The sequence below is a fragment of the Falco punctatus genome (assembly GCF_963210335.1).
Source record: "Falco punctatus genome assembly, chromosome: 3".
Taxonomy (NCBI): domain Eukaryota; kingdom Metazoa; phylum Chordata; class Aves; order Falconiformes; family Falconidae; genus Falco; species Falco punctatus.
The window spans coordinates 28,270,541-28,286,722 of record NC_137582.1 but is presented as its reverse complement, the minus strand read 5'-3'; the positions used below and the strand labels follow the sequence as shown (position 1 = coordinate 28,286,722).

Here is a 16,182-nt window from a genome sequence, read left to right as displayed (position 1 = left end):
CAGGGATTAATATTTGTTTTTCTATTCAGTGTGGGCTGTTTTGTCTGTTCAATTGACTGAACCTGCTCCAAGTTTGACTTTTTTTTTTTTTTTTCTGTTTCAGTGCTTTTGTATGTGAGGAAGGAGACAGATGAGGTGTTTGATGCTTTGATGCTGAAATCACCCACAGTAAAGGGGTTGATGGAAGCGGTAAGTATCTGATGTCCCCATATTGTTTGTCTGTCTTGGCAAGAAAATCTTGAGGCTTTCAATGTCTTTATCGAGATAAAACATAATATAAAGATGAATTTATTCTCAAATACATTTAAAGCATTTCATAAAGGCTTTCTGCAGTACGCCTCTGAAATGCTGGCATGTTCCAAATTCAGTGCTGTCAGCAGGTTGCTGGGATAAATAGTGTCACAGAGCCGAATTATTGGAGACCTAAGCCTTGAGAAATGGTGGTAATTAACCAGTGTTAGGGAAGCAGGGCTCCATTTTCTGAAACGCTTTTTTCTGAACTGATGATTCACAGCCTGCTGAATCTTCTCCTGTAACGCTCATTGGTGTGTTCGGAGCCATCTTTTAAAGAAGAGGCCCAAGGATGCACTGTTTCCATGTGAATTTCATATGGCTTTTGCGTAGTTGCTGTTCTTGCACGAGGCAGTTGCTGAGCCAATGCAGGCTAGTCATTCATACCTCCTGTCTCGCATTCCTTCTCTAGCCCTCACTCCTAGAGAGACCTACATACCAGCCTGCCTCCTTGATGCTTTTTTGACTTGAGTTTTGGCTTGTTACCCATTAGCTGTGGTCATGAGTGGCTGTTTCTGCATTTAATCCTGTTTATATGGGCTGATGGCTAGTAGATGTGTGAAATTTGGTAAGGGAAGAGTCAAGAAGCAGCCATGTGTCTCACTGCTTTGATGGGAGGACTAATGTGAGACTGACATATGGGATGAAGAGTTGATTTCCAGCCTTGGTTACATGTAGGAGAGAAGATGGGAATGGATGAAAGTGTCCTTAGAGAGCTCAGCTGAGTGCTAGAAGTGTGTCTGTTCATACTCTCATAAAACTGTCACAGTGTCTTATTACACGTACTGGAAATGTCAAATATGGTAAAGGTTGAGTTATTAGGTCAGTATTTGACCAGCAGCAAAAAGCAAAAGGATTTGTGGGTTGGTGAAGTTGTTTAAAGCACCTATTCAGATCAGGGTATCTCTGAGGAGAGACAGCTGCTGGGTTCTAAGGATGTCCTAACTGTGCTTGTGCCGATACTGTTTGTTAGCTGTGACTGCAGCTCAGTTGTTAGGACACACACGTGTCATAAAAACCAGGCTTTGCTTGAAGAGGCTGCAGTCTGATTCTTGATAAGCTGTAACATGATTTCATCTTGTCTTTGTATGGAAATTAAAAGTATGCTATAGTCCTTCAAGCTAACGTGACTCTTTTTTTCTCCAGTAGTCTGTGCCTCTCCATGCCTGTTCTCCAGCCACTGTGTAACATAAAAAGAAAGCTGGTGCAGAGACAGGAAAGGTTTCTGCATACCTCTGTCAGCGCAGCTGCTGACTTGGTGGCATGTTTTTGGCACCAGAGAAATCTGATCTGTTGTAAAATGTCCCAGTTCATTGGAAGGAACATATCGAGAAAATTTTAATTCGCTTTGGTGGAATATTGTGGATAAATCAATGCCAAAAACCTGTCAAACTGCATATTCTTAAATACTCTACTACAGTTGTTTCAGCAAATCATGTAATTTTGTAATTAAGCAAATCCTAAATGCTTAATTCTAAACTCAGTACCAAGAACTTAGAAACTGAGGCTCTGAAAATTGTAGAGCCCCAGATCTGAAAGATAACACCAATGATCCTGAATCGTACCCTCTTCTCTGTTTATGGATTTTACTTTTTTGTTTGTTTGTTTGTTAATCACTGTTCCTGGTCTGTGGCTTTCTCCTAACTTCCCATGATTAATGAGATTGTTTTCTCAGATACTGTGTTTATTTTATTTGCTTGTGTACCCCCATTCCAAATGAACAGTTAGATTCCATCTCAGACTTCTTTCTTCTGGCAAATATCTGCAGGTCTCAGGTTTCAGAGATACAGCACATCTCAGAAAGTGATGCAAATGCTTGATTTTTAAGATGTTTGTATCCTACACTAGTCGGTCTTGATCAACAGAAAATAGTGAAACGATTGCCCGTCACAAAACATGACACGTGGTGACTGGCCAGCTCTAAATCCTGCTTTCAGCCCCATCCAAAGTTAGTCCAAAGACCCCAGTCTTAGATTTTGTGGAATCACATATTTATTCAAATTACAGAAGGCAATCTAAATTAGGAAACTCAAGCATCTCCCAAAGTTTTCTAAAATTAAAAAGTAACAGGTGAGCTCAATAGAGTTCACTTAGACCAAAGGTCATTAGATACCCGTCTATGCGTGTGTCCTTCCAGTCAATGTAGGGTTGGTATTTCCATAGAAAGAAGTTGACAAAAATGCTTTCTTATGTGCCTCAACCAGCCCAGATGTTGCCCTTTCTGTCTCCCTGGTTGCAGCAGAGAAAGCATTTCTGGTGGCTTGTGCAATCAGGTATGTGCCACAGACAAACTTGCCATGTCAGGGGACTGCAGCCCATGTCAGGGGACTGTTATTTCAGTGCCACTCTGAAGACTGTCCCACTGTTCAGGCATCCTAAGGGAAGGAAAGAATTCTTTGCTCAGTAGATTGAAAAATAGGCAATGGGGGTGATAAAGGAAAATATTTGTCCAGATAAAGGTATCTTTTTAAAATGTATTGTAGCCTGCTTGAGGTCAGATAAGAAATCTTTTTGTTTTATATAGAAGTTGGCAGTAGTGGTGTTCCCCCTGAATTGGCAACAAATGTTTTTCAGAAGTGGGAGTGCAGTGAGATGCCCTAGCAGATGCTGGCTCTTGGCTTTCTCAGATTCTGCAGCAGGACTTAGCACATTTTCTCTCAAGACTTGTTTTCTGAGCCTGTGAGGGGGAGGCTGTCCATACCCTCACTTCAAGCCTTGCTTCTACAGCTTGCTGTTTGGTATAATTGGTTGAATCCTTAGGGGCTCCTGAGAAATGTGCTTATTCAGTCAGCTGGAAGTCTTTTGCAAAGCTCACTAATCCCTGCATGTTATATAAATCCTACACCTGTCGTAGTGTCATCATTTAACCCCAGCCGGCAACTAAGTACCACACGGCCACTCACTTGCTCCCCCTGCCCTGGTGGGATGGGGAAGGGGAATCAGCAAAAAGATGAGACCCATAGGTTGAGATAAATTTCAATAAATGAAATAAAGCTAATGATGATGGTGATGAAGAAGAAGAATAAAAGGAAGATAACAAAAAGAGAGAGAGGAATAAAACCCAAGAAGATGAAGAAGAAAAAGAAGCTAACAAAGAGAGAGAGGAGTAAACCCCAAGAAAAACAAGTGTTGCCCAATACAGTTGCTCACCACCCGCTGACCAATGCCCAACCAGTCCCTCAGCAGCGAGCGGGGGCTCCTAGCCAACTCCCCCCACTTTACACTGAACATGAGTTCTATGGTATTGGACATCCCTGTGGCTAGTTCGGGTCAGCTGTCCTGGCTCTGCTCCCTCCCGGCTTCTTGTGCATCTCCTCGTTAACAGAGCATGGGAAACTGAAAAGCTCTTGACTTAGGGTAAGCTCTACTTAGCAACAACTAAAACACCAGTGTGTTATCAACATTGTTCTCATACTAAATCCAAAACACAGCACTGCACCAGCTACTAGGAAGAAAATTAACTCTATCCTTGCTGAAATGAGGACACATAGGCAATGTGATTCACAAGGCTTTCTTAGCCCTGCATCTCATAGCTTTCATAGGAAGTGGTATCCCAGAGGCCCAAACCACTCTGAGCAACATTTGGAATGTGTGTTAGGTATCCCAAATATCCTAGGGAAGTTTAATGCTGGAATGTGCAGAACGCTGTGTATTAGCTGCCATTAAACCTCCTTGGCACAGGAATGTTTCTCCATTTGTTTATTTGCATGGAGTCAGTGAAAAGTGTCTTCAAGTACTGATCTTCATAATATCATTATATGATTCTAATATCATTAGGCTTCAGTGTTAACAACCAGAGAGGTGTTATGAAGGATTTTTTCAACAATCTGATGAAATGGAACCATTTTTATTATTGTGTTCCATGAAAGCTTAAATTTAGGGGTACAACAAAACCACAGATACAACAGATTGCTTATCTGACGTTCTGTTCATGGCAAGCAAAGCCAGAGGGCTAGCAAGAATACAAGGAGAACATGGAAGTTTCTCTGAGAACTTCTCTAAGACAGTCAGGATTTGCCCAGAGGAGTCGCCAGCCTCACGTCTGGCAGCTGCCCTCCATGGGCAGCACAGGATGAGGCATGGAAGGAAGGGGGAGTTGGAAAGATGGTGGTAGACGAGGGTGGAGTGTGAGTGAGAGGCAAGATGTGAGTACCTGCACAAGTGCTTCTGGCCAGAGGTAGGTGATTCCTTCTACTGGCTATCCTGCCCATGGATCCTCCCTTGAATTTATGCACACAGGTTGGGTCAGGCATTTACAAAGGCAAGGTGGGGCAGCCTGTCACATCTGTGATGGAGAGTAGCTGGAATAGGTTATCCCACACAGAGATATGGCAAACCCTGGGTTCAAATCACCCTTGTTCTGCCCTGTTTGGAGCAAAGACTTGAACTTGCTCCAAATAAGCTGAGTATGTTATGGAACGTCTTTGCAGGATGCTTTTCCACCCTGTGTACGCGGTTACATAGCTTTCCACAGGATACACAGAGCCTTTTGCATAGGCTACATAGAGCTCAGAGTGAAAAAGATTGGCTTTATAGTCCAGTGGTGAGGATGCTTGTGTGAGATACAAGACAAATGGGGTGAAGCCGTCTTTCATAAATGTAGTAAAAATTCTTCCTTCCACAGCAGGAAGAGTGTGACCACAGCATACAAGTTTGTGCATCCTTTTTGCTGAATTAGGCCTCTGCCAAGGCAGGTGAGAACATGGAACCAGGACTACCATCAGTATGTCCAGCACCATATTCAAAAGGGCAGTGAAACATGCTGATGCAAGTAAAACTGAAGTAGCAAATACAGCCCACAATTTAATTTGTATTTTGTTCTCTGCTAGGTGCAAAACTTTGCGGGGTGGATGGGTCTAGTGTGCCTTATCAGTTACTCTTCATTTACAACCTCCCCTTTCTGTTAGCCACAGATGTACTCTGTGGTCAGAGGAAACGGGTTACAGTGTAAAAGAAGCTTTATTAGTTCTCCAAAATCTTGGAGTTACGCTATACTTTTTAAGTACAAAATTGTGTCATAAGTAAGATGGCAATTCTACAAGTATAGGTGATGTAGGCAAATATAGGCTAATTAATTATTTCTTTTAGAGAATCCTGGGTCTCTGAACGGGAGCTGTGCTTGGGATTCAACCTGTGGCTGTTTGAATCTGTCCTTGGTGCTGAGTTTATCCAGTGCTTTCTTTCCCTTTTCTATTTCATTATAATTGCTTTAATTTACTTCTCTAAGATATCACTTTTTCTCAAACAAAGTCTGAACAGAAACACAAAGAAAGGATTTTACAGTGACTGATGTTTGGCAGTCTTTAAATGGGTATTTAATTGTGCATTTCGGTTCTCTAATGTGGAAGATAAATACTCAGCTATTTAGCTGCAACTTCATTTCACCTGGGAAGAGCAAGAAGCTTACTTTGGTTGGCAGCAGAGTACCACAGAACATAATCACTGACAAAACGCCATTACAAAACATGTAATTATTTTGCCTTTTGGGACAACCCTCTTCTAAAGTATGAGCTATGAGGTGTGTTCCCTCAAAGAAGAGCCATAGTTTGGAAAGGAAAGCTGGCTCAGACAGAGGTCTCAGGGACACCGTCTCCATGAGCACACCACAGGCTCGCTGCGGAACGGACATCCAGAATAGTTACCAATACACTGCTGCAAAGCAATGCCAAAGCATCCCAGTGAAGTGCTTGTTTAGTATTGGTAATTTGTCAGCTAAGTAGTCCTTCCTTCAAAACTTTTCCTCTATTTTCTGCTTTATCATTTTGAGTAGCTGGCACGAGGTTTATTTTAGAAGTTCTTTACCTTGCTAACACACTCCTCTGTGACATTCAGATGATGTTTTGTGAGCCAAATCGTGTTCTCATTTTGCCACCCTAGTAATTAGACTGAGTCACCTCCCCAATGATATAGAAGCTTCCTAATCCTGTGTGTAGCATGTTTGTAGCCTTCCCCCAATGAAAGGTACCTTGCAGATACTTTTCAGACAAAAGAAGTACCATAGATTCATAGAATGGTTTGGGTTGGAAGGGACCTTAAAGATCATCCAGTTCCAACCCCCTGCCATGGGCAGGGACACCTTCCACCAGACCAGGCTGCTCAAAGCCCCATCCAGCCTGGCCTGGAGCACTGCCAGGGATGGGGCATCCACAGCTTCCCTGGGCAACCTGTGCCAGTGTCTCACCACCCTCACAGTACAGAATTTCTTCCCAATATCTAATCTGAATCTACCCTCTTTCAGTTTAAAGCCATTACTCCTCATCCTGTCACTACCTGCCCTTGTAAAAAGCCCCTCCCCAGCTTCCCTTCGGCCCCTTCAGGTACTGGAAGGCCACTGCCAGGTCCCCCCAGACCCTTCTCTCCTCCAGGCTGAACAACCCCAACTCTCCCAGCCTGTCCTCATACGAGAGGGGCTCCAGCCCTCTGACCATTGTCATGGCCCTCCTCTGGGCTCGCTCCAACAGGTCCGTGTCCTTCTTATGCTGGGGGCCCCAGGGCTGGATGCAGCACTGCAGGGGGGTCTCACAAGGATGGAGTAGAGGGGCAGAATCACCCCCCTTGACCTGCTGGCCACACTTCCTTTGATGCAGCCCTGATTCAGTTGGCTTTCTGAGGTGGAAGCGCATGTTGTTGGGCCATGTTGAGGTTTTTGTCCACCAAGGACTGTGGATGGTCCTGTTAGCTTAACAAACCTTGAAATGCTATTGAGGAATAGAATTGTGCGTATTTTTTTGTGGATCCATCAATCTATCAGCTCCTGTTGTGTTGCTACTCATCTGCCTTCTGCCCGGTGGAAGCCTTTGCTTCTGCAAACCCAGAAAATTAGAAAAAGAAATGGCAGAAAGGCAGCTGCTCAGATTGAAATTCCCTGGTAAAATCTGAAGCTGGGAACAGTTGTTGACTCCTTGAGCAGAGTAGTAGGAGATGGTGAGGCAGTTTTGATGACTCACACCCTATGAAAACTATAGTCTCCAACTTCCTGGATGGAAATGGCTGTGGGTTTTTGATCGATATGTATAGAATTATTCACCCCTAAGTCATCCTTAAATGAAGTTACGGTATGGTTGCGAGTGACTTTTCTGTATAGCTATCCTGTCAAAGTTTGCAGAGGTAGTGTTTTAATGCCTTATGTAAATAGAGAGATGATATTTTCATATTTCTTATTAATGATATTTATTTTATTTTTATGATTTCAGATCTCTGAGAAATATGGGCTTCCAGTTGAAAAGATTGCAAAACTTTATAAAAAGAGCAAAAAGGGGTAAGTAAACTAACTAACTAGGGGTTATTGCAGGATCTTTAGGAGCACTCAGAGATCCCAACTATGCTTGGAGCCTCATGGTGTTGGGCAATATAAACACTTGTATGAGACATGCCTATGTGCTTGAAATCTTAATATTTACAGAGACGGCAAGGGGTGGCAGAGGGGAAAACATTATTCTCCAGCATGTCTGACCAGTATTCGTATGCTTACTGTGAAGAAGCAGAGTTTGTGTTTGGAAAATGTATTTGGATAAAGTGTGTTTTGTAGACTGTATGCTTAATAGCATTGTGGAGTGCTAGCATGGGAGAGGTGCAGCCTTTGCTGTGAATGTGGTGTGGAATTTCCCTGCAGTGTTAAGAAAGAAGTAGGCCACTCTCCGAATCTGAAAGGCAGGCAGGCAGCGTTTGCTGCAGGGGTTTCAGCTGAGTAAATTTAGACATGAGCATCACAGCTCTGATTTTAGAATAGCTAGGCTACTACTCCTTGCTATAAATCTAAATCTCTCTACTTTAACTTTTTTTTTACTTCTAAATAACTACAATATTGTGGTGTTATAATTTTAAATCAATAATTTATTTTCAGCTGTAACTACGGCATTGTTGTGTGTGGGGATTTCTTTAGCTTTTGAGAAGACAGGTGAAACGTCTCATGTTTTGCTTCTTTCTAACACTGTTTGCAAGTGATACGTTTGTTGGAAGAAACACCCTAAGTTAACGTGCAAGGAAAGCACTTGTACACATTTCTAATAGTTGTTGATATTCTCACGTCTAAGCTGAGCTCTAGGCCTGTGAGCTGTGTGCAAAGCACAAATTACGCTGCTCCCCGGTGCTAGCAACTCACACCACAGAGGTGCAGCAGTTCACACGGCATGGCTGAGGAGCAGCACGCGGGTACACCTGAGGGAGCCAACCCCGGACAGGGGAAACCCCAGCTAGCTGGGTCTGCCAGGGATCTGTGTGCAGCTTACCTCGTCGGCAGCTTCAGCAGGTTAACATCCCAGCACTGGATGGGATGTCTCTTGCCTTAGCTACTTTGGCAAGGAGCAGCCTCTAATCCAAAGACTGTAAAGGACTATGGGGCACATCTTGGTGATGATTCCCACTGTTGTCCCTGTACTGGCATGTGCTGGAGTCTGGTTTTGCATTGTAGTGAAGTGAGCACATGCAGTGGAGCTTTCAGTGTCCTGGTGTGTGAAAATAATAATTTTTGCCTTTGTCGCCAGTATCCTGGTAAACATGGATGACAACATTATTGAGCACTACTCCAATGAGGACACATTCATCCTGCACATGGAGAGCATGGTCGAAGGCTTCAAGATCACACTGACAGAGATCTAGCCTCAGACAGAGCCTTTTTGTAAGGAACCACAGCATTTCATCCTGCTTGGAAAGCAGAGGATTCCCCAGGAACTTGACAGACATTGATCAGAGAAACTGTTACAAGACTGCTTTGAGAATACTGTCCATTCTGCACATGTGCACCCACTGCACATAGACTTGGGTTTGTCAAGCACAAGGCCACTCATGTTAACCTGGTCCCTTATTTATTGTTCCCCACTCTCTACTGTACAAGCAGTTACCAGCCCCCAGATTTGTAACCAGAAGACCCACTGCAAATGTGAAATGCAGCATTTTAATCCATACTTCAGTGTGGATAAGCTCATTCTAAAACATGTTATGGAACCATGCCGGTCTAGTTTCAGAAATCTGGTGTAAATCACTTTACCGGTAGTTCTCTGTCATTGCTAAAAAATTGGTGCAGTGCTAAAGATGGGGAAAGTGGCTGACAGTTCACCTGCTCAGACGGATCCATATCTCTCTATAGTGTATAGTCTTGCCAAATACCTCTGGTAGTTCTCAGCACGTAGCAATGAGGACTTGTAAGTAAGGCATTCAGCTACAAATGTCACTTGTAAGTAAATGGTAAAGAAACCATTTTAACCTTGTATATAATGTTTATAATATGCAATAATATATTTTAACTACTGTATGTGGGCATGTTTACTGCCACTATGTTTTTGTATGTATTGGGTTTAGGGTTTAACAGAATCTTTCCTAGAGGATTAGATTGCTGCAATCTGTTAAGGAGTGTGTACTGAGAAGCTGATAACTGTACCTGCGCTCATATGCTCCACCCTTGCCCACCCAGTTTTATACCGAAATATTGGAGCAAACCACGCTGCAGGGTCTGGAGTGCTCTGGTGCAATGGGACCCACCTTAGGTACCCGAGTCCCAGCTGTAGATACCTGAGTGTCCCATCCAGCTGTCAGCAAATCCAAGAGGCACTATGTGTCTGCTGCCTGGTGTGCCTAGAGGTACAGAAGGGACTTCTGCCTGTTCTGTTAATGAAGTGGAGGCTCTCAAAGTGGGCTTTTCTCAAGCCCATGGAGGGAAAGGTGCTTTCCGCAGCAGCCTGCTCATTAAAACATTCCTCTAGATTGTAAGAAACAGGATTTAAAACGCTTCTTAAGGGTACTTGCTCTTCTATCTCCATTGAATGATTCTGTTTTGATTCCTAGGGCAGTTGGGTGCAGTATAAACCTGGGCTTGATGTAAATATTTTATCGAAACTGGAACAATTTTACCAGTGGAGACTGAATATCCCACAACTGAGGTGTGGAGACAGGTCTCTCTTATAAGGGCTGGATCTGAACCCAAGCTGAACTACGTTTTCCCATCAAATTCCACCCCTGTCTCATGAATTCTGTGAAGAGAGTCACACAGGATAAAATCACCCCAGGAAAGGGTTTCAAGGCCTGAATGTCCCTGTGCATCCAAACCCAGCACCTTTCCTCTCCAGTTCCTCTGGCTATCGGTGAGAGCTCCTCACTCAGCATACAACCCTGTGAGTTTAGCTGCAAGCATTTTATCTTCTATGCACTGTACGCGGATTCCATGTGACAGACAGAAACATGGGTCCTTTCCTACCTGCAACCTTTAGAGTTTCTTTTTTTTTTTTCCTTCTGAAATAGTTTTTTCATTTAGTCACAGAATCTTTATTTGGTTGTTAATGGTGTAAAGAAATACTGCCTAGTTTAACAGGCCTCATTCTGTAGTAGTGTTTTGAGCTGTGTGGAGCTATTTACATTCAAGCAAAGTAGCTGGGATAGCTGACCAGTCTGATTTGGTCATATTTTTGCATGAATTGTCCTGCAACTCTTGCACACTTTCTTAACTTCATTAGCAATAGCATCGCATTAAAATCTGTACTTCAAATAGAAATGTTAGGTACCTGTCAAAGTTTCTGTGGGACCAGAACCTATAAAAGGTTCAGACCATTAGCATCAGGGCTAACATAGCCAGAATCCTCTTACATCTGCAAAACAAAGTGTCTGTTCTGTTGCGCTCCCTCCCTCTTCCTTTGTCATGTGCTCTTTCTCCTTCTGATGCAGAATTTTGTAGTAATTCCCTTATCTTTTTATAAATATGTACTCCAGCAAAGATGCCTTTGCTACCCTGCTCAAGAGCAGACATCTGGGGAATACAGGGGATTTTTTTGCGATTCAGTTTGTTTCTGCTTGGCTCAGGCCGAGATAAAAAGTCTGTGCTGACTTAGCCCAGATACTTTTTCCCTAAAGAAAAAAGGGGACAGTTTTAGCAGGTGGCATTAGGAACTGTCACACAGGACTGGTGAGCAGTGGTGTTCTTGTATTTCTCTGTTGTTTGACGGTGTTTGGGATCCTAAGGATATTAGCTGGGGTCTCTCAATTGGTTGTGTTTTCTGGGCAGAAGCTGCAGGTGAAGCGTAGGAGTAAATGTACACGGGAGTTGAGCCCTGGTTCTGCCCCCAAAGAGCCTGCCATCCAAGCTCTCTTATCTGGAGTTCCTGTGGCACCTGGGGCTGGCGTGGATTGAGGACAGTGAGAATTTGGGGTTCACAGAGAATGACAGGCGGTGGGAGGGACAGTCCTGGGCTGCTGGGGTGCAACATGTGCTGCACCAGCACTCAGGTTAACGGGACATTCTTGTCTTATGTATGAGCTGGGTTCTGTTGGGTGCTGCAGCATCCTACGCCAAGGAGCAGTGTAGGATCAGTGAGACGTGCCAGACTCTAGGAAATACTGGGGCTTAAGGAGCTATCTTTCCATTGCCATTTTAGGAGCTTTCAGTCAGGCTCTGTCCAGGGAAGGGAAGTTGCTTCCAGGATTAACTGAAAGCTTTTCTAAATACATCTTGAAGAGTGTGAATTCCTGATATAAGAGAGCTGATACTCCTGCCTTTAGTTCCTTCTTACCATCTCAATGAAGCTAGCAGGGTTGAGGAAGATGAGTAGGATTTACCCTGATGGTAAGGTTGTTTTAAAACATCAGTGAGATCTAGTTAAGGTTGATCTCCCTTAACTTCATCTGCCAGGGTCTGAGGGCTTTGTTTCTCTGCTCCAGATGCAGGTGCATCGCAAGCACCTAGGACATCACAAAGAACACGTCACCACTGTGCACCCCTTTAGTTGTACTTGCAGCACCAGCTGCTGGAGGAGCACTGAACCTTGGATGCTGGTCGTGGCAAACTACAAGCTGTCAGGGTTCACCTTGTTGGTCAAAACCAAGCTATCAAAGTGATGGGGAAGGGCCAGTACAAGTAATGCAAACTTCTGAAGCAGTGGCCTGCCTCATGCCCTGCTTGATTCAAAGGTCTTGAGGAGTACGAAGTGCTTGCACATTTAAAATACACGTTGCTTTTGTTTCGTGAAAAATACCAATTCATGCTGGATCTTCCAAACATTACGAGTTAAATGGAAGTGAGATTGGGCTACTGTTCAGCAGGGGACAGGAATAGCTGCCTTGCCTGCTCTTGTCTCTGTGGCTGTGGTTGTTTATTTAAAGGAACAAAGCTTTCATTTCCTTGCCTTCTTCAAGACAGCAGTCTTGAATCTTAACTAGTGCAGCCTGAAAGGTGGCTTGCTGCTCAGCTGATTTTCCCTATGACGAATTAGAGCAGTGCTGTGTCTGTAGATGTTGGGTTTCAAAAGACCCTTGACAGAGGTGTGCAAAAGGAGACTAGGCTTCTAAGCTCTAGTTTTGGTTCCCACTACAGATTTGGCACTACGTCCATCCATTTGATGTTATATTATGAAACCCCAAAATCTCAAATTTTAGTTTCTTTCTACACAGTCAAATGCTGATATTCCCAGAATAAAGTGCATCCTTGCAGTGAAGCTTTGTTAATGTACAGTGATATCCCCTTCAAGACACTGTGGAGGATTTTTACCGTTGAATGTAAACCACAAAGAAAAGAACTTCCCCGCGCCCCCACCCCCCCACCCCCCCTACTTCGTGTGTCCTCTCTCATGAAGTTTTTTGTCAACGAATTCAGAGATCAAGTGTCTGTCTTGTATATTTTCCTCTTTCAGGCTATGAATTGTTTAAATGTTGTAAATTAATTCAAACAGTTAGTAAAAACTAAACTGTCCAGCTGTCAGACATCCTGTATATTGATTGATACGAAACTGGAAAGGAGTATCTTAGGACTTTTAAAATGTAAAGCTTATGAAATGTTTATATGCTCTTCCATTTCCTATGAATTGAGACAAGATACAAACAAGAATGTTTGTGCCAAAGTTTGTGACAAGCCCTTTTTCCGGCAAACAAGGAAACTCTATGTATAAATAGTGTGCTTTTATATTAAGAAAATAGCTCATGTAACTTAATAGTGTTGCAACTGGGAGAGGGGTTTGATAAACTGTAAATACAGCTATTTTATTTTTTGTACATTTTTAAGAAGGAAAAAAATAAATATTCCTATGTATGAGATAATATTTCTGTTGCTGCAGTGTGTATTACTACATATTGGGGATTTGAGTTCCTGCTTCTGAGCCCAGAAAGCTTTTCAAAAAGAAGAAAACAGAAATTCATTCTACCGAGAAAACAAGAGCAGAGATTGAAAAGAATAGTTATCACCGAAACATGGGCTTGATGACTGGCCTGGAGAGAGCAGTGGATAATGTCTACCTGGACTTCAGTGGTCTTTGACACTGTCTCCCATAAGATCCTCACAGAGAAGCTGTTGGTCTACAGGCTGGATGAGCAGACAGTGAGGTGAACTGAAAACTGGCTGAACAGCTGGGCCCAGAGAGTGGTGATCAGTGGCATAAAGTCTAGCTGGAGGCCAGTGACCAGCAGTGTACCCCAGGGGTCAATACCAGGTCCAGTCCTGTGCAACACCTTCATTAATGTTCTGCATGATGGGGCACAACCTACTCTCAGCAAGCTCGCTGATGACACCAAACTGGGAGGAGTGGCTGATAGTGGCTGACCAGAGGGTCATGCTGCCACCCAGAGGAACCTCAAGAGGCTGGAGAAATGGGCCAACAGGAACACTATGAAGTTCAGCGAGGGGAAGTACAATGTCTCATTTGTGTGAAGGAACAACCCCAGGCACCAGTATATGCTGGGGCCACCCAGGTGGAAAGCAGCTCTGCAGAAAAGGACCCCCAGGTTGAACCAATGTGCCCTTACAGCAAAGGCGGCTGGTGGTATCCTGGGCTGCATTACACCAAGCATTGCCTGCAGGCCGAGGGAGTTGATCTTTATTCAATGCTGGAGAGGCTACACCTGGGGTCCTGTGCCCAGTTCTGGGCTCTGCAGTACGAGAGAGACATGAATATACTGGAGAGAGTCCAACGAAGAGCTGCTAACCTAATGAAGGGACTGCAACACCTCTCCTGTGAGGACAGGCTGAAAGAGCTGGGACTGTTCAGCCTGGAGAAGAGATGGCTCCAGAGAGATAATACCGGTGTGTACAGATACCCGAAGGCAGGGTGCAAAAAGGACAGAGCCAGGCCCTTTTCAGTGGTGCCCAGTGACAGGACCAGAGGCAATGGGCACACACTGAAATGCAGGAGGTTCCCTCTGAACATCAGGAAACACTTTTTTACGTGAGGTGACCAAGCACTGGCACAGGTTGCCCAGGGAGGTTGTCAAGTCACCATTCTTGGAGATATTTAAAAGCTGCCTGGACACAGTCCTGGGCAACCAGTTCTAGGTGGCCCTGCTTGAGCAAGGGGTTGGACCAGATGACCTCCAGAGGGCTTTTCCAAGCTCAACACTTCTGTGATTGTGTGACATGGGGTGTCCTGGGAACCCAGCTGGAAGCACTGGCACTAACATCTTTGTGAGTCCAGGGCACCTGGGATGAGATCCTTTCCGCACCTGCTCCAGCTGTGCCTTGCATGCACCAGAGCACTGAAGCATACCTGGCCATGCATCTTGCAGTAAAACATTTTCACCAACCATTTTATTCTCCACCATTTGACTTATCCTTTCAAACAAGAATCCAGGAGATGAGAACATCTAAGTAAGTGGGAAATTGCTTGGGAATACATTTGCCTCAGTGAAAGGAGGCTGCCCAAGGAGCGGTGGGGCAGCCTTGTCTTACTACAGCGTGGAGAAGTTCAGCGCTCCTGCCGAGGGCAAGTCCTGAGTGGGACAAGCTGCCATGCAAGAGCCAGCCCCTGAGACCTCTCTTGTGTCAAGCAGAGACCACGCCTGGGCAATGAGGAAGGAAGTGAATTCACCTGGAATGTCTTGGCTAGCAGAATGTAGACTTCAAGAGCTCAGCTTCCTCCAGCCCTTCCCCATCCCCTTCCACGCAAAACTCCTCCAGTTGTGTCTAGCTCTAAGAGTCTTTTCACAGCCATCAAAGGTTTTAAAAAAAGGCTTTCCCCGCGTGCTTGGCATTTTCTAATAATTTTGAAAAGTATTTGTCATCTGTTTGTTATACAGCAGGAGAGCCAGGTGCTGAGCACTCCATAGCTTGGTGACTATGAGTGACTAACCAAGAGCAGAAGAGCTCTTCCCAGATCCACTGAAAACCACAGAGACCTGTACCCCTACCACCACATGCTGTTTGCCCTGATGATGGTCTTCAGTGCAGCCTGTGTTCCGCCACCAGCCTGTCTGCAGTCAGCACCATACAGCAGAAACCAAAAGTTGTATGTATAAAATAATGCTCCGTGTGTGGGTGTGTAGATGTATATTTAATGGCAATTGTGGGACTGGCTGCAGCTTGCTGGTGCTGGTGAGCTCGCAGCCCAAGCTGCTGCCCCCGCCACTGTGGCTCCCCAGTCCAGCAGGTTTTGAGGAGTTTCTTGGGGGCTTTTCCAGGCCCCAGGAATGCTATCTGGATGAGGAGTGTGGTGTCAGCCAGGACTAGCTCCCGTGGGGGTCTTTAAAGTAATCACTTTTCCTGGGCACTGCCTGTGATTAAAAGCCTGAGTGGCTTTTAAAATGTGCATGCTTCAACAGCCGAGTGGGTGGAAGTGCCCTGTCTGCGAGGCCGTGGAGGAACAAGGAAAAGCATGTCAGCTAATGGCAACTGCTGCACCCACAGCGTGCTCAAAGGCTGGGCTGTTTCTGGTGTGGCCGAGAGCTTACAGAATCACAAATCACAGAATGGCTGGGGTCGAAGGGACCTCTGGAGATCAGCTGGTCCAACCCCCTGCTCAGGCAGGTTCACTCAGAGCAGGTTGCACAGGATCACATCCAGGTGGGTTTTGAGTGTCTCCAGAGAAGGAGACCCCACACCCTCTCTGGGCAGCCTGTCCCAGTGCTGTCACCCTCAGAGCAAAGAGGTTTTTCCTCCTGTTCAGGTGGAACCTCCTGTGCTGCAGTTTGTGCCCGTTGCCCCTTATC

The 16,182-nt window shown here is 44.8% G+C and overlaps 1 protein-coding gene across 4 annotated transcripts in view; it reads left to right on the top strand.

Moving 5' to 3' along the window:
- GRHL2 (grainyhead like transcription factor 2) overlaps positions 1-15,748 on the top strand; it is a 74,311-nt gene extending 58,563 nt beyond the window's left edge. For all 4 annotated transcript variants that reach the window (XM_080378051.1, XM_080378050.1, XM_080378049.1 and 1 more), the window contains exons 14-16: positions 104-189; positions 7,485-7,549; positions 8,775-15,748. In XM_080378051.1, coding sequence (XP_080234177.1) covers positions 104-189; positions 7,485-7,549; positions 8,775-8,889 — 266 coding nt within the window. In that variant the 3' untranslated portion in view covers positions 8,890-15,748. The remainder of the gene's footprint in view (positions 1-103; positions 190-7,484; positions 7,550-8,774) is intronic.
- The last annotated feature ends 434 nt before the right edge of the window (positions 15,749-16,182 follow it).